Genomic DNA, 23,589 nt, shown 5'->3' with positions numbered 1-23,589 from the left:
ATGAATGCAAGTCTGCCATACATACACAGTTTTAATAAAAACATATACTTAAACCTATAATGGTATCCGTATTAGTCCATTCTAGAAGTATTATATTGTTTTATTTGTAATATAAGGGTGTATATTTCCTAAATCATGAATACTATATTCAAACGGTTCAAAAGACATTGACACCCAAACTATATAAGAAAAGATTAAGTGAATCACTTACATCAGTATCCATTTATGATAGCACTAAAAGCCAATCTAATTAGAGTCTAGATAGTCAATCTCACTACGTTACATGAAAATCTAACAAAATTCCATAAGAGGTCACGTCGGGGTGACTTTTTGGATTAGCAAATCAAATGACTACTTCCAGAATCTTGGAAGTGAATTGTATATGTCCGAATTAGCATGACTTGAGTGTAAAGCATGCATAATCTATCAATTTGTTTGGTTTGAGAGTTGAATAACACACCGTATTGTGGTAGAATAAGTATTTCTACCACAATACCTTGTGTTATTCAACTCTCAGACCATCAGTTAATCATTACAGCTGTTGATTAACAATCTGTTTATACCACACGTGGTATAAACTCTGTACGCATTTTGATTGCCTAACACGGTGAACTTTGACTCAAGCTGCAATTGTTATTGACGCCATCAATAAGCTAATGACGTCACATCACCGGCTCCCGGACGTCACCGGTACACTTTATTTGCATACGCGAAATTATACTTGGCCACGTTTCCCTTTGATTCAAGCCGATATTATTGTGGTAGAAACAGGTCACACGACTCGAAATTGTTGGATATAGAGTTTATTTCACACGAGTAAGTTATTTTTTAAAAGTTGCAAAAAACGCTAAAGCTCGTGTCTTTTGTAACTTTTAAAAAATAACTTACTCGTGTGAAATAAATTCCATATCCAACAACCACTCGTTCTGTAACCTCTATATACACTATTCCAAAGTATTATATCAAGGATAATATCTTAAGTCCATATTTACGTCTAAGAATCCTCTAATGCTGTCAGAAGTTATCAAATACGTCATCTACTAGGTGCTTACATATTTGTTTATCTGCAAATGTGATTAGGTTATAGTAGTACAAACGAAAGCTTTAATGGGATGATTGTATATATCACGTCGTGTCATTGGTCGGTCGATTTTTCGCTAGACCTCCGATGCGCAGGCCTGTTCTTTTAACACTACAGGCGCATTGGGGAGTCTTCATCCACCCATTTATCTTTGCGGTTGAGGTTTTTTTGTCGCCATATATCAAAAGGTAATATATTACCTCTTTGGAAGATTTATCATTCTACTGATATTATTTATTGAGAAACGACATCAGACACGTAATATGTAATATCTATTTATGTTAATTTACCAGAGTAATTATAATCTTTCATATAAAGTGATATGTTATTCTTGAATGATCCCCCCCCCCCCCCCCCCCCCCAAAAAAAAAAAATTATTGGTTAGGGAAAGTCCAAAAGCCCCTAACTAAATTGTCCCCAGCTATTTAGGCCGACCAGTGACTCCGACCAGATTATTTACGGGATATATATATATGCATAAATATATAACTTTAATGTAATAAACAGAACTTGATTATCTTAGTTATTGTTTCTTATTTATTTGATTTAAGTTTTAAGATTTATTTAAGTCGGTTTGATCAAGGACGAGGAAATCCTTTACTTTGTTTCTGGTTTACATTCCCTTTCACAGTGACGCCCCAGGGCTAGTTATTGTGACCCTTACCAAAAGAGCAAATTTTTTGACAAATACCAACTGACAAACAAAATATTCGACACAAACAATAAATTTTTGATATAATTTAGAGGGGGACGGACCTCTGATATGTCGATACAACACAAGTATTTGAATCGAAAGTGGTCGAACTATCTGTGTTTAATGTACTAAGATAAAGTGTATGAATGGAACAAAGGACAACTTTCGACTCATCGGATGTATTCGATTCAAGCGAGTTCGTCTCAAGTGATTTTGACTGTAATTTGATTTTGATTTACTTCGAATTGTGAAATTATTTAATAAATGTTACTGAAGACCACTGTCATTTGTGTTTTCATTTAAAGTCAGAACCAAAGAAAAACGGTACAATTTCGTGAAAACCAGTTTTAATTTTCTACAAATGCTTCTGTACCACATCATGAAATAATGATATTAAAATATATTGGAAACACTGTTCATGGAAGGATGGGAACGAAAGAAATGTTAAAACAATGACGTAACAATATAAAAACGTAACTACAGTAACGGTATTCGAAATACAATCACAAATCTCAGTTATGTCATCTTAAGTCTTCTTAAGCGATTACGTCTCAGAGAAACATGTCTGACCGCTTGTATATGGACATAGCTTAATATCGTATTCAGTTTGTTTGTATTTCGATTTGTACAGCGATGGTGTTTTGTAGAGTGTGGGGTTTAAGATGGATTCAGATTTTTAACAGCGACTGACATCAGATCGTTGACGATTTCGACTGCTTAATAGGTAGTCACATTGTTCAGCTTTATTAGCTGTATTTATTTTTCGGTCGCGCACTAAGTCTGTATATGATGTTCCATCTCGCGCCGCCAACCATGGGAACTAAAAAATCTAGACTTATGTTCCGTGACACTTAACCCATATAGTCTTTACAACAATCTTGCACATTTATTATATGTTTGGCATGTTTAGACTGTAGTATACATTATCCACGGTCTGGTGTGCATCACTGTAACCGTTTAGAGGTTGTGTGCGAAGATTCGTGACGTTATGCATGAGTAAACTGTTTTGTGGTATAATGTTTTATTGAAGTGTAAATTTTGTTTTGTAAGTAAAGAAATTTGTCTGAGTAGAGCTCAAAGCGCAAATATCACTTTTAATATAGTTTTTTTAATGTTGTCGATGGTATTTTCATTTAAATTCATCATACAGATTTTCCTGTTGAATTCCTCGAGTATGATCATATAAATTGTTCACATCAGTGTCGCTGTCTTTCCTGACAAACATATCGTATTCCCCAGTGTTGGTCCATTGCTTGGAATGTGAGTACAGTCCGTCATCATCATTTTCCAAGATCCTCCCCCCAAGAACACCGTAACCATATTCATCGGTTTTAGTCATTTTCGTTGTTGTTGGTGCGGGTACTGAGACAATGATGTTACTCTGCGCTAGGCTATAAAGACCGTCTTCGCTGGCGTTGTTTTCTTGGTTTTCATTCAAATTTTCATCGGATAAATTAAGAACAGGCTCGCTGTAGTCCAAAGGCTGCCGATGGTGATAGGATACATCCTGTTCGTATTTCGAAGCGTTTCTTCTTTTCCTATTACATATATAAAAGAAATATCAAATATTTTTCACAAATGACAATTAAACATTATTACTAGCATGCAACGGGACATTGTTTCCGTTCGATAGCTCATGCTTTGATGAGGAAACAGTGTAAGAAAATGTAATATATGATTGCGAAAGATTATTGTGTAGATCTATATAAAAGAAATGTCAAATATGTTTCATAAATTTCCATTAAACACCATTACTAGCATGTAATGGGAAATTGCTTCCGTTCGATAGCTCATGTTTTGATAAGGAAACAGTGTAATAAAATGTTATATATGATTGCGAAAGATGACAGTATAATTTGAAATCTATCCGATTCTCAAACTTACGATCTGCGATTTACATAAGCACGGCTTTGTATTCAGAGTGTCTGGATATGATACCCTATGGCCAAATGACCAGCGGAGACTTACTTCTTAAACCAACGAACTACAACTGCGACAATCAGTATGATGAACAGGACGGCAATGGACACTCCAACAAAAATTGGCCAAAGTACTTGATCTGAAAATAGCACATTTAAAAGTACATTTGAATGAATAAATCATAGTGTTTACCAGGACAAAATATATTCAAACAAAAATATACACACAGAAAAAAGCATGTAGCAAAGTACATTGTGGAAAACAGTTGACATTATATGTATTTCGTTAAGATCAAATGAATATGATTAATGTTTATATATTACCAAAATTATTTCACTTATGTGCAAGATCTTCAGACAACTTAAAAGGTTGCATGAAAGACTCAAGATACCAGCACCTTTAAATACAAATATAAAGATAGAAACAATAAAGATGTAAATGAATAAACTTTATTAAAAAGATGTTTCGTACTTAGTTGATACCTATATAGAAAATTCGTATGTGAACTAAGTGAACACAGACATTCTCATACCCGTCACCAATTTAATAAATCTTTCCACAGGTTTATGAGATATCCTGAACACAAGCTTTATATTTTGATCAAGTGGTCACGTGCAATTAAAGTCCACAAAAAAAATGTCTACCATCGCAATCTCATTTGCATTGATTTGACGGTATTTCAGGTCAACATACTTTCCCTGTCGCCATCAATCTTCCCACTTGACACGTCCTCATTCTTTTTTCGACAAACAGCACCTAGGATGTCGTCCTCTTTACATTCCAAAGTGTCTTTACAGCTTGCGAACATGTATAGCGTACAGTTTTCGCCGAGACTCGATCCTTTACAGAGAAAAAAAACAGGATTTTTTTTAAACAACAGTCGTGATGAAAATAGACGTGAGCGGTTCAAAATGAATCCAGACACTTTTAAAAATAAACACGTGGATCACAAATACATAAAAATAATGCGGTATTCAAACAACAAAAATTGTCTCTTGGTTGGTAGGCAGTGTAGAGTATAAATTCATATAAGTTAAAATGATGTGAATGAAACACTATATAAACTTATTAACATTATTATTTTATTTATACGAATATTTGTCGAAACCTAGTTAAGGTAACATTCTCAAAATAGATTCAACTCAAGGTTGTAATAACGGAAACATTCTGCATATCAATAACCATCGAACAAGTCCGACTACATAACGTAGACACTTACTCTCGGTACATGCATCTTTATCCGTATTCCAATATGAAGAAGTTTCATTTTCACATCTGCAGACATTGTTTACAGCACATATCAAACCTCTCATACATTCTGTCCTGATTGTACATGTCTCGTTGAAATCCAGTTCTACCATAAATCAACGGAATATATTTTCACAATATCGTGCATACAAACTTTCAAAAGGCATCGGAACACATGCGTTAAAGAGTTAATATGTACCATCACTATATTGTTGTAAGTAAGAAAGAAAACATTCGTACAGAAATATAACGCAAAGGAACGTTTTGTCTGTTTTAAGTTATTTGGGGTTTTTTTCTCATATAAAAAGTTAACAAAAATGTTGTACAACATTTCTCTTTCTATCGTCAATATCATTAACAAACATCACAGTGTCATATTGTTACGAAACGGTTTACTGAGAAAGTCTCACTTTTTGTACATTTCCTTTCGTCAACATTCCAAACCAAACTGGTTTCGTTTTCACATTTGCAGACATCATCTTTGCATATCGAACCATTGAGACAAATCGGCTGATTGCCACATGTCACATTGTTACTTTGCTCTATAAAAAATAAAACAAAATGAAACTTAAATCATGGGCGTTATTCACACAAAAATGATTTATTGTATAATTCCACATTTTTATTTAATTCAGAATTTAATACAGCTTTGTAGACATAACGAGGTGATGAATTACGAATGTTTTATTACGAATTATTTTTTTGCGAAATTATGAAGACTTATCAATACGTCATTGAAACAATAGTCCAAAAAGTTTGGGTTTTTTTTTTTTTTTTTTTTATGTTAGGTCACAACTTCATACGTACTGGAACAAATAGTTATTGTCAATTCCCTGTACAAATAATTACATGCAGGAATCGTAATTCAGCTTCCTTCATTCAGAGGAAATTTGAAATATTGGGTTCGGTTGATATATATTAGTCGAATGTATATCATATACTTTATAACCCGGAGTGTTATTGAGCATTTAAAACGAAACATATCGTTCACTTTCCATGCAATACATCATGAATTGGTTATATATATATACACAATGACATCCATTAAGACATTGCTTTTACATTTAACATTTAAATTTTTAAAAAATACATGTTTTGGAACTCATAAGTCCAAGCAAACCAACTTACTCTCGGTACATGTATTTTTATCCGTATTCCAATATGAAGTAGTTTCATTTTCACATCTGCAGACATTGTTTACAGCACAGATCAAACCTCTCATACATTCTGTCCTGTTTGTACATGTCTCGTTGAAATCCAGTTCTACCATAAATAAACGGAATATGTTGTTTTTTTCTTAATATCATGCATGCGAAGTTTAAAAAGGCGTCCAAAGACATGTGTTTTAGATTTGATATTTACAATGTACAAGCACTGCATTATCTTTGTAAGAGAGAAAAGTCACGTGCAGAAATAAGTGAACACGCATTGTTTTTCCTGTTATCAATATCCTAAACAAACATCATAGTGTCATATTGTTACGAAACGGTTTACTGAGGAAGTCTCACTTTTTGTACATTTCATTTCGTCAACATTCCAAAATGAACTGGTTTCGTTTTGACATTTGCAGACATCATCTGTGCACATCAGACCATTGTGACAAATCAGCTGATTACCACATCTCTCGTTGTAACTTTGTTCTATAAAATAAAACTTAGTCATAGACTTCATTCACATTTTATCGTTAGCTTCACACCATTGCGAATTGTGAAATGCGAATGTCTTATGGCGAATTGATAATTTCCGAAATTATGTAGACTAACTCAATATATCATTCCGTTAATGAGTCCAAAAGCTGGTTTTATTTCTTCTCGTTTCAATTACTTTCGTTCAATATTGTACTAGTAACTGGAATCAGCGAACGTCCAGGAAGCACTTTTACGGCGTAAAATCATTATTTAATGTTGTTTTCGATTGATCACATTCAAAATACTAAGTATATATCTAAACATGTATTGTATTTTTATCAAGAGAGTTTTTCTTGCATTTAAAGTCAACATTGGATTATTTTGATATCTACATTAAGAGTGAATGTAAATCTTGGCTGATAGATGTTTATTCATACGCACTGAAACACAAAACTGCCAATTCACAATACTGCCAATTCACAATACTGCCAATTCCGTGTGCAAAATAATACATAGAGGCAACACAATTCAGCTTTTTTCATCCAGAGGAAAAATTGAAATGCATGTGTATTGATCTCGGTTGATATTTATATCAATCAAATACATATCGTTTACTTGATAACCCCCGGGTGTTATTGAACATTCAAAATGAAACAGGTCGTTCACTTTCCAAGCAATTTAACATGAATTGGTTACATGCTTTTCATCACATACATTAAGCGCCTTACTTATGCACACCATATATATCTTATAAAAGGTTCCAGTTCATGACACAAAGGTCATATCAAACAAACTTACTCTCGGTACATGTATTTTTATCCGTATTCCAATATGAAGTAGTTTCATTTTCACATCTGCAGACATTGTTTACAGCACAGATCAAACCTCTCATACATTCTGTCCTGTTTGTACATGTCTCGTTGAAATCCAGTTCTATTTTGATCAACGAAATATTAATTACTTCAAAAGATAATGGAATATCTTAAGGAAGATTGAGAAACAAGCATATCCCGTAAACAAACTTTCGATTGACATGATCAATAGATATATAAACACAGGTATTACATTATAATGAAAGGGGAAAGGTATACGAACGGGAATTGCCATGGTAAAGCTTAAAACACAAAATCTTAGTTTTTGATATATGAAATCGAAATACGCATGCCCAGTGATGTTTATGTAAACAGTGAAAAACACATGAACATGCCTACTTTTTGTACATTTTCTTTTGTTATAATTCCAAAATAAACTGATGTCGTCTTCACATTTGCAGACAACATCTTTTGATTATCAAACCTCATTAAAGAGCTCAATCATCATTTTAACTGTCCTCTAAATTTAAAAGACAGAAACGATAGCAAAAAGGTAAAACATAAAATCATAAAGTAAAGAGAGATAATCAGAGAATTAGACCAATAGGAAGGAAGAAAATATCAGATCAGAGGAGGTCATAAAATGAAATATTTCGTTATAAAAGATTAAACACATAAACAACCTTCACACACACACACACGGGCATACATACTTCAAAATAACATAGTAATAATGAAGCATTACAACCTTATTTTTTTCAAATATGAAATCAACTGATAATATCTAAACGATTTCCTCAACACTCAAAAATTAACCGGTTTTTCATCTTACATTTATAGATAACATTTTTGCAAAACAAACTATCCTAGCATCCTGTCTCTGATTTCTCGTGGTAACTCGTAATTTAAATTCCTGTCAGATTGAAAAGATGTTCAAGTGATATAAAAGAGAGAAAATTGTAATTCAAGTCGAGCAGAAAAAGAAAACATGATGATTTAGGAAAAAATCTTAAATACACTTACTTTTTGTACATATCATTTGGTCATCATTCCAAAATGAAGTGCTTTCGTCTCCACATTTGCAGACGTTGTCTTTGCAAATCAAACCGTTTTTACAGACTGTTTTGTTATCGCATTTCGCGTTGTAACTGTGTTCTAAAAATAAAGTTAATATTAAATTAAAATGGAGACTAGATATAGACACAAACTACTGGTGTAATATATCTCACTTCATCAAACAAACTACTGGTGAAATATATCTCACTTCATCAAACAAACTACAGGTGTAACGAATCTAACTTCATCAAACAAACTACTGGTGTAAAGAATCTCACTTCATCAAACAAACTACTGGTGTAATATATCTCACTTCATCAAACAAACTACTGGTGTAATATATCTTACTTCATCAAACAAACTACAGGTGTAACGAATCTCAACTCATCAAACAAACTACTGGTGTAATATATCTCACTTCATCAAACAAACTACTGGTGTTATATATCTCACTTCATCAAACAAACTATTGGTGTAATATATCTCACTTCATCAAACAAACTACTGGTGTAATATATCTCACTTCATCAAACAAACTACTGGTGTGAAGAATCTCACTTCATCAAACAAACTACTGGTGTAATATATCTCACTTCATCAAACAAACTACCGGTGTAATATATCTCACTTCATCAAACAAACTACTGGTGTAATATATCTCACTTCATCAAACAAACTACTGGTGTAATATATCTTACTTCATCAAACAAACTACTGGTTAATATATTTCACTTCATCAAACAAACTACTGGTGTAAATTATCTCACTTCATCAAACAAACTACTGGTGTAAATAATCTCACTTTATCAAACAAACTACTGGTGTAATATATCTCACTTCATCAACAAACTACTGGTGTAAAATATCTAACTTCATCTAACAAACTGCTGGTGTAATATATCTCACTTCATCAAACAAACTACTGGTGTAATATATCTTACTTCATCAAACAAACTACTGGTTAATATATTTCACTTCATCAAACAAACTACTGATGTAAATTATCTCACTTCATCAAACAAACTACTGGTGTAAATAATCTCACTTCATCAAACAAACTACTGGTGTAATATATCTCACTTCATCAACAAACTACTGATGTAATATATCTCACTTCATTAAACAAACAACCCATTGGAAATGGACAAGGCTGATTCAATAAATGAGTACGTCATATACATTTGTATTATATAATTATCGTTAACATCATACTACATCATTAATCGTTTATGTTTAACTGGCTGTAGACAAGACTTACCTCCCTTTGATTACGGTCTGTAATCCAACCAATGTTGTTTATCTACGCGTTTTATCCGGTCAATAATTTGTAGAAGACTTGTGTAAGTTTCCATAGTGATGTTTATGTATGATTTGTATCAATACATTTCGATTAAGTCAATTAAAATGTGTATTGCACAATTCTAATTACATAACGGTAATTTGATGACATTTGTTACACGAGTGTCCGGCCTTAGACAAAGTAGAATAATTTCAAACATCTTACCGCGTGTCTTGACGAACCTAACTTTTCCTAATTAACAGTTTGGAACTTTCGCAGATATATGATTTCGCTATATTCTCGGACATCAAATATATCGCGAAAATATCAGCCTCGCAAATATTTACATATAAGGTCGGGTGAAAATTCACCATACTCGCGAAATAGTAGCACCGTGAAATTCATCAACTATACCGTAGTCCATTTTTGTTCCGAGATATTAATACCCACCTCTACTCATAAGTTAAGGTCCATTCGCGGATATAAGACTTCCACGAAAATATAGGTAATAGATGCTTATAATTGTCATCGAAGTCACATAATCTCAATCGCCCTTTAAAGTATTCAAAGAAAATATACATTCATAACCGAAATCGTTTCGATATCGTATTGTTATTGATTGAAATATTTAATCCGACAGGATTGTAGACATATTCTGATAATACTAAAAATTCACTAGATATGGAATTGATTGAAATCAATCACGTAAAACTTATGTAGATTATTTTGATTTCAATGAAATTAATCAAGCATCAATTGCATGATGGATCATATATGAATTGCATGAATTAGTTTGATATCAATAAAACTCGCTAGATATGAATTATAAACATAGCTTGAAGTAAATAACGTAATAATTACAGGAATGATCATCCCGTAACATATAAGAGGCTCGGTGTGCCTGTATCGCTCACCTGCCATTAATTTGATCTAAGCCAAGGTCATTCATTTACATAAATCAGATAGCTTTTCATTCCAGCATGTAAGATGCTCAAAATAAGAAAAGAACTCGTTGAATGTAGGTCAAATTTGGTAGCATTTCAGTGCAACATGCTACATGCCCAATATGAGGTCCGTGTTCGTCTGGAGTATTGGAAAGGCATTGTTTAAACTCTCATATGAGCGATGTAACATTGAAAGAAGGAAAAGGACAATAATTTTAACAAACTTAGTAGTCCTTTACCCAACATGCTACAGGCCTTATTTCATGTAGCTTGGCCTCTTTGTTATTGAGTAGAAATTGTTTACAGATTTACCGTTTGATCCTTTTGATACTAAATGAGGTTCTAGGTCATTCATTTGTTTCATCGTAATACGAGTCGATCAGAAAAAGAAAACATGGTGATTTGGGAAAACATAAAATCAAAACCTGGAAGTCAAATATTGTTACTAAAAGAGAGAATCTTAAAAACACTTACTTTGTGTACATTTCATTTGGTCAACATTCCAAAATGAAGTAGTGTCGTCTCCACATTTGCAGACGTTGTCTTTACAAATCAAACCGTTTTTACAGCCTGTTTTGTTATCGCATTTCTCGTTGTAACTGGGTTCTAAAATAAAGTTACTATTAAATTAAAAGGAAGACTAATTATAGACACAAACTACTGGTGTAATATATCTCACTTCATCAAACAAACTACTGGTGTAAAGAATCTCACTTCATCAAACAAACTACTGGTGTAATATATCTCACTTCATCAAACAAACTACTGGTGTAATATATCTTACTTCATCAAACAAACTACTGGTGTAATATATCTCACTTCATCAAACAAACTGCTGGTGTAATATATCTCACTTCATCAAACAAACTACTGGTGTAATATATCTCACTTCATCAAACAAACTACTGGTGTAATATATCTCACTTCATCAAACAAACTACTGGTGTAATATATCTCACTTCATCAAACAAACTACTGGTGTAATATATATCACTTCATTAAACAAACAACCCATTGGAAATGGACAAGGCTGATTCAATAAATGAGTACGTCATATACATTTGTATTATATAATTATCGTTAACATCATACTACATCATTAATCGTTTATGTTTAACTGGCTGTAGACAAGACTTACCTCCCTTTGATTACGGTCTGTAATCCAACCAATGTTGTTTATCTACGCGTTTTATCCGGTCAATAATTTGTAGAAGACTTATGTAAGTTTCCATAGTGATGTTTATGTATGATTTGTATCAATACATTTCGATTAAATCAATTAAAATGTGTATTGCACAATTCTAATTACATAACGGTAATTTGATGACATGTGTTACACGAGTGTCCGGCCTTAGACAAAGTAGAATAATTTCAAACATCTTACCGCGTGTCTTGACGAACCTAACTTTTCCTAATTAACAGTTTGGAACTTTCGCAGATATCTGATTTCGCTATATTCTCGGACATCAAATATATCGCGAAAATATCAGCCTCGCAAATATTTACATATAAGGTCGGGTGCAAATTCACCATACTCGCGAAATAGTAGCACCGTGAAATTCATCAACTATACCGTAGTCCATTTTTGTTCCGAGATATTAATACCCACCTCTACTCATAAGTTAAGGTCCATTCGCGGATATAAGACTTCCACGAAAATATAGGTAATAGATGCTTATAATTGTCATCGAAGTCACATAATCTCAATCGCCCTTTAAAGTATTCAAAGAAAATATACATTCATAACCGAAATCGTTTCGATATCGTATTGTTATTGATTGAAATATTTAATCCGACAGGATTGTAGACATATTCTGATAATACTAAAAATTCACTAGATATGGAATTGATTGAAATCAATCACGTAAAACTTATGTAGATTATTTTGATTTCAATGAAATTAATCAAGCATCAATTGCATGATGGATCATATATGAATTGCATGAATTAGTTTGATATCAATAAAACTCGCCAGATATGAATTATAAACATAGCTTGAAGTGAATAACGTAATAATTACAGGAATGATCATCCCGTAACATATAAGAGGCTCGATGTGCCTGTATCGCTCACCTGCCATTAATTTGATCTAAGCCAAGGTCATTCATTTACATAAATCAGATAGCTCTTCATTCCAGCATGTAAGATGCTCAAAATAAGAAAAGAACTCGTTGAATGTAGGTCAAATTTGGTAGCATTTCAGTGCAACATGCTACATGCCCAATATGAGGTCCGTGTTCGTCTGGAGTATTGGAAAGGCATTGTTTAAACTCTCATATGAGCGATGTAACATTGAAAGTAGGAAAAGGACAATAATTTGAACAAACTTAGTAGTCCTTTACCCAACATGCTACAGGCCTTATTTCATGTAGCTTGGCCTCTTTGTTATTGAGTAGAAATTGTTTACAGATTTACCATTTGATCCTTTTGATATTAAATGAGGTTCTAGGTCATTCATTTGTTTCATCGTAATACGAGTCGATCAGAAAAAGAAAACATGGTGATTTGGGAAAACATAAAATCAAAACCTGGAAGTCAAATATTGTTACTAAAAGAGAGAATCTTAAAAACACTTACTTTGTGTACATTTCATTTGGTCAACATTCCAAAATGAAGTAGTGTCGTCTCCACATTTGCAGACGTTGTCTTTACAAATCAAACCGTTTTTACAGCCTGTTTTGTTATCGCATTTCTCGTTGTAACTGGGTTCTAAAATAAAGTTACTATTAAATTAAAAGGAAGACTAATTATAGACACAAACTACTGGTGTAATATATCTCACTTCATCAAACAAACTACTGGTGTAAAGAATCTCACTTCATCAAACAAACTACTGGTGTAATATATCTCACTTCATCAAACAAACTACTGGTGTAATATATCTTACTTCATCAAACAAACTACTGGTGTAATATATCTCACTTCATCAAACAAACTGCTGGTGTAATATATCTCACTTCATCAAACAAACTTCTGGTGTAATATATCTCACTTTATGTAACCTTTTGATCTTGAATGAGGTTCTAGGCCATTCATTTGAACACATGTGTAGCCCCTCACCCCAGTATGCTACTTCAACCCAATATGCTGCAGGCCTATTTTCACACCCCTGATCGTATTTAGATTTTAACATATTTGACCCCTGTGACCTTGGATGTAGATCAAGGTCTCTCACTTGAACAAAGTTGACTTCATCCTAGCATGATTCTTGGTTATTAAACAAATTTTAAATTGCATATTTGACCCCTGTGACCTAGATCAAGGTAAATGTCGTTCATTTGAACAAACTAGGTAACCCTTTACATCAGCATGCTATAAACACTATCAGGTATTTGGGACTCCCGGATATCCAGAAGAAGCTGTTTATACGAAAAAGTGATCGCGAACGGACGACGGAAGCCGCTCCACGGCATAGCCTCTCGGACAGGTGAGGTAATAAATGAGGACTTTCAGAGGGATACCAACAGAGGAAAGTAAATGTCATGGATATAAGGTTTTAACCAAGTAAATGTCATGGATAAAAGTTTTAACCAAGTCAGTGTCATGGATATAAGTTTTAATCAAGTCAATGTCATGGATATAAGGTTTTAACCAAGTCAGTGTAATGGATATAAGTTTTAACCAAGTAAATGTCATGGATATAAGTTTTAACCAAGTCAATGTCATGGATATAAAGTTTTAATCAAGTCAATGTCACGGATATAAGTTTTAATCAAGTCAATGTCATGGATATAAGGTTTTAACCAAGTCAATGTCATGGATATAAGGTTTTAACCAAGTCAATGTCATGGATACAAGGTTTTAATCAAGTCAATGTCATGGATATAAGGTTTAACCAAGTCAATGTCACGGATATAAGTTTTAATCAAGTCAATGTCATGGATATAAGTTTTAACCAAGTCAATGTCGTGGATATAAGTTTTAACCAAGTCAATGTCATGGATATAAGTTTTAACCAAGTAAATGTCATGGATATAAGTTTTAACCAAGTCAATGTCATGGATATAAAGTTTTAATCAAGTAAATGTCACGGATATAAGTTTTAATCAAGTCAATGTCATGGATATAAGGTTTTAACCAAGTCAATGTCATGGATATAAGGTTTTAACCAAGTCAATGTCATGGATACAAGGTTTTAATCAAGTCAATGTCATGGATATAAGGTTTAACCAAGTCAATGTCACGGATATAAGTTTTAATCAAGTCAATGTCATGGATATAAGTTTTAACCAAGTCAATGTCGTGGATATAAGTTTTAACCAAGTCAATGTCATGGATATAAGTTTTAACCAAGTAAATGTCATGGATATAAGTTTTAACCAAGACAATGTCATGGATATAAGTTTTAACCAAGTAAATGTCATGGATATAAGTTTTAACCAAGTCAATGTCATGGATATAAGGTTTAACCAAGTCAATGTCACGGATATAAGTTTTAACCAAGACAATGTCATGGATATAAGTTTTAACCAAGTCAATGTCATGGATATAAGTTTTAACCAAGTCAATGTCATGGATATAAGTTTTAACCAAGTAAATGTCATGGATATAAGGTTTTAACCAAGTCAATGTCATGGAAATAAGTTTAATAAATTGTTTACCTTTTTGAATACAGTTAATTATGGCTTCATCATTTCCACAATTTTGACACTCCTGGTTACTTCTAGGACAATCGGAAAGGTGTTTCTCATCACCACTGCAATTAAACTGGACATGATGCCATATATTTTGGTTTTTCTTGATGGTTTCAGTCTCCTTTACCTCACCGGATCTGTAGATACAAAACAGCGAGACAAATGAGACAATAGTTATACTTTGTCTGGGTGACATAATTACTATCATAATGTTTTTGCTATTTTCCTCAACTAGGTTTTCTCTCTATTTGGAATTTGCCATTTCAATAAAAATATCATCATTTTCACACAAACGTAAAAACCAACGTTGATAAAGTCTTTTTTCAAAATCCTCATATCAAAGGGGACTACGTATACAAGGCGACTACGTTAAACAAGAGGTCCAGGCACCGTAACGGTCACCTGAGTTCCGATTTGTACACTGATAAACGATGTTTTGCTTTTCACCACCATTAAGCACATCTCATTCTTGTGCCCTTGGAAGTAGGTCAATGTCATTCATTTGAAAAACTCGGTAATCCTTTATCCCAGTATGCTACTGGCCCAATATCATGACACTGGACGTCTTCGTTATTTAGAAGAAGTCGTTTAAAGATCTTAAGACATCTGACCCCTGTGACCTTGAAAGTAGGTCATGGTCATTCATTTGAACAAACATGGTAGACATTTATCCCACCGTGCTACTGACCCAATATAATGACCTTGTGTTTATTGAGAAGTTGAAAATGTAAATTGTTCACGACGCACAACGCTGGACAAAAGGCTGTCGCAATAGGTCACTTAAGACTTTGTCTCATGTGACCTAAATAGTAAAAATACGGTTGTATAGGAAAGGCATGTGAGGTTACGTCAAGCAGAGATGATGTAAAAGTGGAATTTTGGGTCAGTGCTGAAAAAGTGCTTAATTTTACGTCAGTGCTGAAAAAGTGCTTAATTTTACGTCAGTGCTGAAAAGGTGCTTAATTTTACGTAAGTGCTGGAAAATTGCTAGCATTTGGAGTCAGTGCTGGAAAACAGCTGGAATTTGCTCATGAGTATTTGAAAAGTCCTGGAATTCTTTAGATTCCTTAAAAGTGAGTAATTAATCACGAGAAAAATCTAAAAAGATTTAAATCATCAGCATTATTTAGTTTAATGTTGGATAATATCCAGATTATTGCAAACGCAGTCTTTTGGGCACTTTACTTCAAATCATTTCTATAGCGTTAAAGACAAAAGCACCTCAACTCCCTACAAGTGCACCTGGAAATTGAAAAAAGTGCTGGAAAATGCATGAAATGTGCTTGAATATTGGCGTGAAAAGTCTGTACGAACCATATAAAATTCATATACTTTTCAATAAGGAGTATTGTCACTTAATCAGTATACTAATACATGCTGCACTTAGTTTATATCCCATGATAAGGGTCTAGTGTTTACAATGCAATGGATTCTTTGTACAAAAGACACACACGATAATTATTAACATTTTAAACACAAATTGAGTGTAAGAAACAGTAGATCCAAAAATGAATTACACAAAAATCAAATAGTAGTTTACTACATCCATGATACAACTGTGATGTGATTTCAATGACATTCATAGTGCTATGGATGCCATATCAAAGCTACAAAAGAATCAATCTATTCAAGGTGCCATGTCATTAATTAAGAGTTTGGGTTCGTATGACTCTCATCTACTTTGATTATGTTAACCTATGTTAGAACAATACAATCGGCACTCTGACATTCATTGTGTTATCAGTACCACATGTATGGCCTGGTCAATATATGTGACGAGTTGACTTTCTTTGTAAAATACTTGAGATATCAGAAGACATCTCGTCCCAGAGGTGATGTGCTGTACAGCGTGACAGCCACGGGGTAGTCTACACTTGGTCAAGCTCGTATAAGGACGTTCATACGCACCCGTACATGTACGTGTGTGGTCGTAGACTACATCTGCCATTGTCGGCATAATATAATCGTATACAATGTATATATCGCAGTTGGTCATCTTTTACAACATACAAATGTGAACCCTGGCCACAAATAAAGCCCTATCTTCAGAGGAGGAAAGCACATGTATAAGATCAATGCATTCAAAAGACTATGATTATAACTGAAAAATATCTAATGATGATACAATATATACACTAACGAAAGGAAGGCCAACGCTTTAAAAAGGACATGGATAATTAAAAGGGCTATTAATGAAGGACTGATCGCGTGATTCAACGGCGACATGCGCAAAGCAAATCGAGGACAATATCTGTAACATTATGTTCTCAAATATGGTTTCCTAGTAATGTCAAAAAGAAAAGAACATATGGCATACACGATTCCTTGTCCAGTTGGACATGCGCCTCAGAACATCGTCTAATGAGTTAGCTTTTATTAATGATGTCACATATCAGGATAAATATAGCATTAGTCACTTTAAGAACCGGGATCTTCCTCTCAATCTACACACAGACTTATGACAAGACAGACGGTTCCAAAACACAAGTCTACTCCCTCACATAGACAGAGCACTGCCTGTAGTCGATTAGACGAAACCTAGCAACAGGCGGAGTCACGTAGGCGGTAATCTAATAACTGACTAATTGACTCACCTTAATCCATACTGGTGACATACAACATTGGAGTTGGTACCTGTCCAGCATTTGCTACAGAGACCTCCCCACTTCCATTTTTTCTTTGAATTTTGTTTGAAAAACTCGATTCTTTTGTTGCCGAAGGGTTCGTGATCAATTAGCCGAACTGCATCTGTTTAAAATAGAAAAAAAGAGATGAGATGTTTATTGAAAGGTTTAATTCATCCCGAGACGAACTAAGGCAGGCGGACTAAGTATTTTAATCTAGAATATCAGACATTTAATGACGATGGGTGCTGTGCGTCACGGCTGCAAAAGTATAACTGGTACCTCTTTATCAAAAATTGTAGTTTTCATAGAAAAATAAAACTGTGGAGTCAAATGTAAAAAGGTATTCAAAATAAGTTATATCAGAAATATTATCAAACGAATTCTGACAGAGTTAAGCATTAAAACGTTTGGAAATATTGCATTGAGTACATTGTAAACATCACATAAATCATTTGATTAAGTTCAAATAAACATGTTTAGTACATGACATGCGTACATGACCCTGACTTTAAACAATATCAATTTAGTCTGATTAGGTGGGGTAATGGTTAAATGTCAATATTATATATAGATGTGTCTCACCTTGGCAAATGACTTGAGCCCCGTATTTACATTGAGTTGGTGAGCAACTGCTGATCTGATAACAATTGCGTAAAACATTTTCGTTTCCTTGGCATTTATATCTTCCCGGAGTATCATCACCAATAATTCCCCTGTCCTCGGAAGGCCGACTTCCTCCTCTGGATCAATACGAACAAGTGAATCATAGTTAATCTAAAACCATAATATCAGTAAGATAATCCTACCTAAAAACATACCAAATACATCAATACCCTACATATCAGTATAAAATCTTACCTATCAGTATGAATATCTTACCTATCGGTATAAACATCCTATCTATCGGTATAAACACCCTACCTATCGGTATAAACATCCTACCTATCGGTATAAACATCTTACCTATCGGTATAAACATCCTACCTATCGGTATAAACATCCTACCTATCAGTATAAACATCCTACCTATCGGTATAAACATCTTACCTATCGGTATAAACATCCTACCTATCGGTATAAACATCCTACCTATCGGTATAAACATCCTACCTATCAGTATAAACATCCTATCTATCGGTAATAAACATCCTATCTATCAGTATAAACATCCTACCTATCAGTATAAACATCCTACCTATCGGTATAAACATCCTACCTATCGTTATAAACATCCTACCTATCGGTATAAACATCCTACCTATCGGTATAAACACCCTACCTATCGGTATAAACATCCTATCTATCGGTATAAACATCCTACCTATCGGTATAAACATCCTACCTATCGGTATAAACATCCTACCTATCGGTATAAACATCCTACCTATCGGTATAAACATCTTACCTATCGTTATAAACATCCTACCTATCGGTATAAACATCCTACCTATCGTTATAAACATCCTACCTATCAGTATAAACGCTAAAATTGCGATCAGTCCTTTCAAAATGGCGCCGTCAAGTTGACGTGGAGTAACGTCACAAAGCGATGACGTCATTACTGATTCCAGCACTTTTTGACACTATTAATCTTTCGATGTTTTTAATTTTGTTTTTAAGTTTATGAAATGCAATAAAAAGAAAATTGAATGGTTTCCCGTTAAATATAACATATTTCACTCGTATGACAGAAATATCGATATTTTTCAATCGTGCTTCGCACTCGTGAAAATATCGATATTCTGTCATACTCGTGAAATATATGTTATATTAAACGGGAAACCATTCAATATCCTCTATATGTTTCACTGGCAACAATGCAATAAATATTTATATTTCCTGGGGTAGTTGTACTCGATAAATATGTGCAATATGTGTACGATCCGTGTCCATGTATGTAAATTTATATATTGCGACCAGGTATTCATATCATCTAATAGACGACTTCTACAATGATCATGCCAGGGTATCGGGCCGACCATCACGGCTCCAGTGAAACGTTCTTTTTTAAGAGCGATTATTATGATGCTGTAGGCGATAGAGTGCCGTAGATCGTGAGTTCGAGGCCCGGTCAGGGCACGAGTCAAAAAGTGGTCTTCCTTCGTCATTTGTGTTACTACGTTATATATTAAATAATTAGCACAATGTATCATATGTACTGTGTGTTGGTGATCCGAAGATATAGATTTGAATTTCCTGTCGTAGTTGTACTCGATGTATATATATACACGTAGTCTTCACTGGCTATGTTTACATATCTAAAACATGTGCAATAATTTTGAGAATTGGACATTTTTACTGCACATTGCTACCTACAAACTTAAGACACTTGTAACACATACAACCATGCAGTTTAAACAATATAAAATAAACTGTATACATACTGGAATCCCAATTCTTTGCAGGTGACACGAGCATTTTCGGCTGTCCAACACACACCTCCACATAATGACTTCCATGTCGATCCAAGAAGTTGCTCAACCATACCCGAACGTTTGGTGCCATTCACAAGGCGCACTGAAACCAAAAAATAGAAGAAATGCTCTAAATCTCGAATTCTTAAAATGACATATAAAGATAAATTACAAAAGATAAATTATTGTAAAAAAATAAACAGTCTTTCAACTTTGTACCTCAACCCCAGAAGTTAGAACAACCCACCGGGGCTTGAAAAGTTCTATGTCTCAGAATGAAATATTTCACGGCAATGAGACAAATCACTTGTAAGAGTCGGACCCTGATGTCATACAAAATCGTTTTGGGTCTTAGGAGCGTGTCGCAACCAAATCAAGGTTCCAATGTCTGATAAATAGATCTCCTACTTTTTTTTAAAACTTTTGTATAACAACGAACTCCAGTGAACGTTTTTTTTTTTCAATTCATTCATTCCTTTGGCCTTTCGGCCAATCAGATTTTTTTACAGCATACATATGAAAGAAACACTATAAACAACAACCACTCGTTGTGTAAACTCCAGATAAACTTCTAACTAATTACTCTTTCCGTCCGAACTTCTGTAGCACATCCAGGCAAAGTCTATCACCTGTAGGTTTAATGTTTATCTAATTACACACGTGCATGATAATGCAATTGGTAACATTTCTGATCAAACAAACTCTCAAACAAACAAAAAATAAAGAACTATAGCAAAAATTGTTATAGTGTAAATCAGAAAAACGCTTCTTGCATATATCTTAATGAACAGTTTTGGTCGTTGCCAAACACACATTTTTTTGGTTTGGCCTAAGAACTGTATCAGGGGTCAAGGGCGCGCTGTTGTAGATTCCACGCGGAGATCGGGACGTGCTCTTGGAAGCACTTCGAAGACACTTGTGCAGTTTCCGTTTTGTTCATTTTTATTGCTATCTGTTTATTCAAAAAAGTTTGGAAACAAATACACAAATTACAGAGTAGTTCTGTATATATAAGCAGGATATGGTATTTATATGTTCATCTTATGATTTAATTCTGATTCAAACAGACATTATAATGTTTTAATTAGCAGTATCATCGATCCAGTATCATAAGCACGACATTGGCTAGAAAAGCTATCTTGTAATTTCCCAGAAGAAGTTATCCGTTGAAGAAATTTGTATTAAAATCTTGATTCATATCTTTTCGCATAACTGGAAAGCTCTACCACGAAATACGGCTATTTTTATAAATGTCGTAGCACATGTAAATAATTTTAAAGATTGACTATGTAAAGAAAAAACTAAGTCACATTCGAAATTATCCTGTCTTAAAACGAAATTATTTGGAGTCTTCTCAATTCTCTTTCTTATATAGAAATTAATTATTTTATTCTCGTGTATATTCTCATAGATTTGATTTATATGATCAACAGAATCTTACACTCGCGAAAGTCGCGAAGTAGCTTTTTCATTTATGAATTCAATCAATTTATCAATTATTGTTTCTTTATTGCAGATAAAGACTGACAGAGATTACTCGTCCTACTTAATTATAAATACTAGACTGACGGACAGTACTCGTCCTACAATCCCTTCTGGGACTCGTCAGAGATACTTAATTATAAATACTAGACTGACGGACAGTACTCGTCCTACAATCCCTTCTGGGACTCGTCAGAGATACTTAATTATAAATACTAGGCTCACGGAGAGTACTCGTCCTACAATCCCTTCTGGGACTCGTCAGAGATACTTAATTATAAATACTAGACTGATGGAGAGTACTCGTCCTACAAACCCTTCTGAGGCTCGTCAGAGATACCTATTTATAAATACTAGACTGATGGAGAGTACTCGTCCTACAAACCCTTCTGGGGCTTGTCAGAGATACTTAATTATAAATACTAGACCCACGGAGAGTACTCGTCCTACAAACCCTTCTGGGGCTCGTCAGAGATACTTAATTATAAATACTAGACTGATGGAGAATACTCGTCCTACAAACCCTTCTGGGGCTCGTCAGAGATACTTAATTATACATACTAGACTCACGGAGAGTACTCGTCCTACTTAATTATCAATACTAGACAGATGAAGGGTACTCACCAGAAAATTTTACGGATTCCGTTGATTCTGTTGAAACAACAACAAGTATTAGTAAACAAAATTGAATCGCTCCCATGCTGTTGTTCTTCATCAATACGGCTTTATTTCTGAGTGTGTGAATAATTTTTAATGTTAAGTGGAAATAAGGAAGTTGCAATGTTTTATTGTGTAGCTTGAGTATTGTCTTCCGTTAACACTGTCGTGTCGATAACATTTGTGTATATTTTTGATGTTGTGAGCGTACACTTCCGGTTTCCTAGTATAAACTACATCACATGTTGTTTGGACTGGACGAGGTCTGCTGTCCAGTAGGCCTACCGGTTTCCTTCCACATGAATGCTAAGTAGCGTCATTGATATGTTAGATTGATAAAATTAATTTATAAAATTATCAATAATACAAGAGGCCCAGAGGGCCTGTAGCGCTCTCCTGGTTGGATTTGACCAAACGTCAAAATATGTTCCTGTTAATGTCTAACAACACTATAGTTATGGAGAAGGGACCTCAACTGCTTCAAAGATGAAACCCAGAAATGCAGTCAAGTCTTCCTCGGGGTGGTGGAAAGACCTCAAGGATTGTTACAACATGATAGTAACTAAGTTCCCTGGGGGTGGGGAAAGACCCAAGTGCCTATTTCTACAACAGGATTGTGGTTATCTCATGGTGGCCAGCGATGCTGCATATGGTTATGGGTTGGGAATCTTGACAGTTTCAACACTACAAAAAAGTTTTTATAGCAATATGACCAAGTTGCTCACTTTTGACCCCTCAACCTCCTGGGGGTCAACTGGACCATTTGTAACTTTTAGAATGAATGCTACCAGTCAAATATGAGTAACATTCATTGTTTAGTTTCAGAGAAGATGTCGTTTATATCAATTCTGCCTAATTGACCAATGTTGGCCCTTCAGGCCCTCGGAGGGTCATCCCCACCACTGGTACAATTTTGAATCCCTTCCCCGTAGGGTTGCTCCAGTCAAATATGAGCGATATCCCTTGTTCACTTTCAGAGAAGATGTCATTTTTATCAATTCAGCCAAATTGACCACATTTGGCCCCGCCCCTCAGGCTCCCGGGGGTCAGTCCCACCATTTGTATAATTTTGAATCCCAACCCCATAGTGATGCTACCAGGCAAATAGGAGAA

General features: G+C 34.4%; 1 protein-coding gene across 6 annotated transcripts; it reads right to left on the bottom strand.

The window, feature by feature from the left end:
• Positions 1-2,861: 2,861 nt before the first annotated feature.
• Positions 2,862-22,545, bottom strand: LOC117339950 (antigen WC1.1-like). 6 transcript variants are annotated; one of them, XM_033901672.1, is made up of 16 exons: positions 22,444-22,545; positions 20,308-20,440; positions 18,506-18,663; positions 17,891-18,044; positions 15,264-15,433; positions 13,240-13,371; positions 11,137-11,268; positions 8,407-8,538; positions 7,370-7,504; positions 6,452-6,583; positions 6,072-6,206; positions 5,354-5,485; positions 4,915-5,049; positions 4,389-4,535; positions 3,744-3,834; positions 2,862-3,313 (listed from the first exon to the last, which is right to left on the bottom strand). In XM_033901672.1, exons 1-16 carry the CDS (start codon positions 22,532-22,534, stop codon positions 2,905-2,907), a joined length of 2,418 nt encoding a protein of 805 aa, XP_033757563.1. In that variant the 5' UTR covers positions 22,535-22,545; the 3' UTR covers positions 2,862-2,904. The 6 variants fall into 6 exon arrangements, with proteins under 6 accessions (XP_033757563.1, XP_033757564.1, XP_033757566.1 ...); XM_033901673.1 differs by lacking the exon at positions 11,137-11,268; XM_033901675.1 differs by lacking the exons at positions 6,072-6,206; positions 6,452-6,583.
• Positions 22,546-23,589: the final 1,044 nt, after the last annotated feature.

Source organism: Pecten maximus, chromosome 12 (genome assembly GCF_902652985.1).
Source record: "Pecten maximus chromosome 12, xPecMax1.1, whole genome shotgun sequence".
Lineage (NCBI taxonomy): Eukaryota > Metazoa > Mollusca > Bivalvia > Pectinida > Pectinidae > Pecten > Pecten maximus.
Note: the sequence above shows the minus strand (reverse complement) of the source record. Positions and strands in the feature narration are given on the sequence as shown.

Bases quoted from the DNA above. Each gene is read 5' to 3' on its own strand.
- LOC117339950 (XM_033901672.1), bottom strand. From the start codon at position 22,534: ATGAAGAACAACAGCATGGGAGCGATTCAATTTTGTTTACTAATACTT. The intron at 20,441-22,443 runs GTGAGTACCCTT...TTTTGGTTTCAG, and splicing joins GGAATCCGTAAAATTTTCTG to TGCGCCTTGTGAATGGCACC. The intron at 7,505-8,406 runs GTAAGTGTATTT...TGATCAAAATAG, and splicing joins CCAAATGATATGTACAAAAA to AACTGGATTTCAACGAGACA.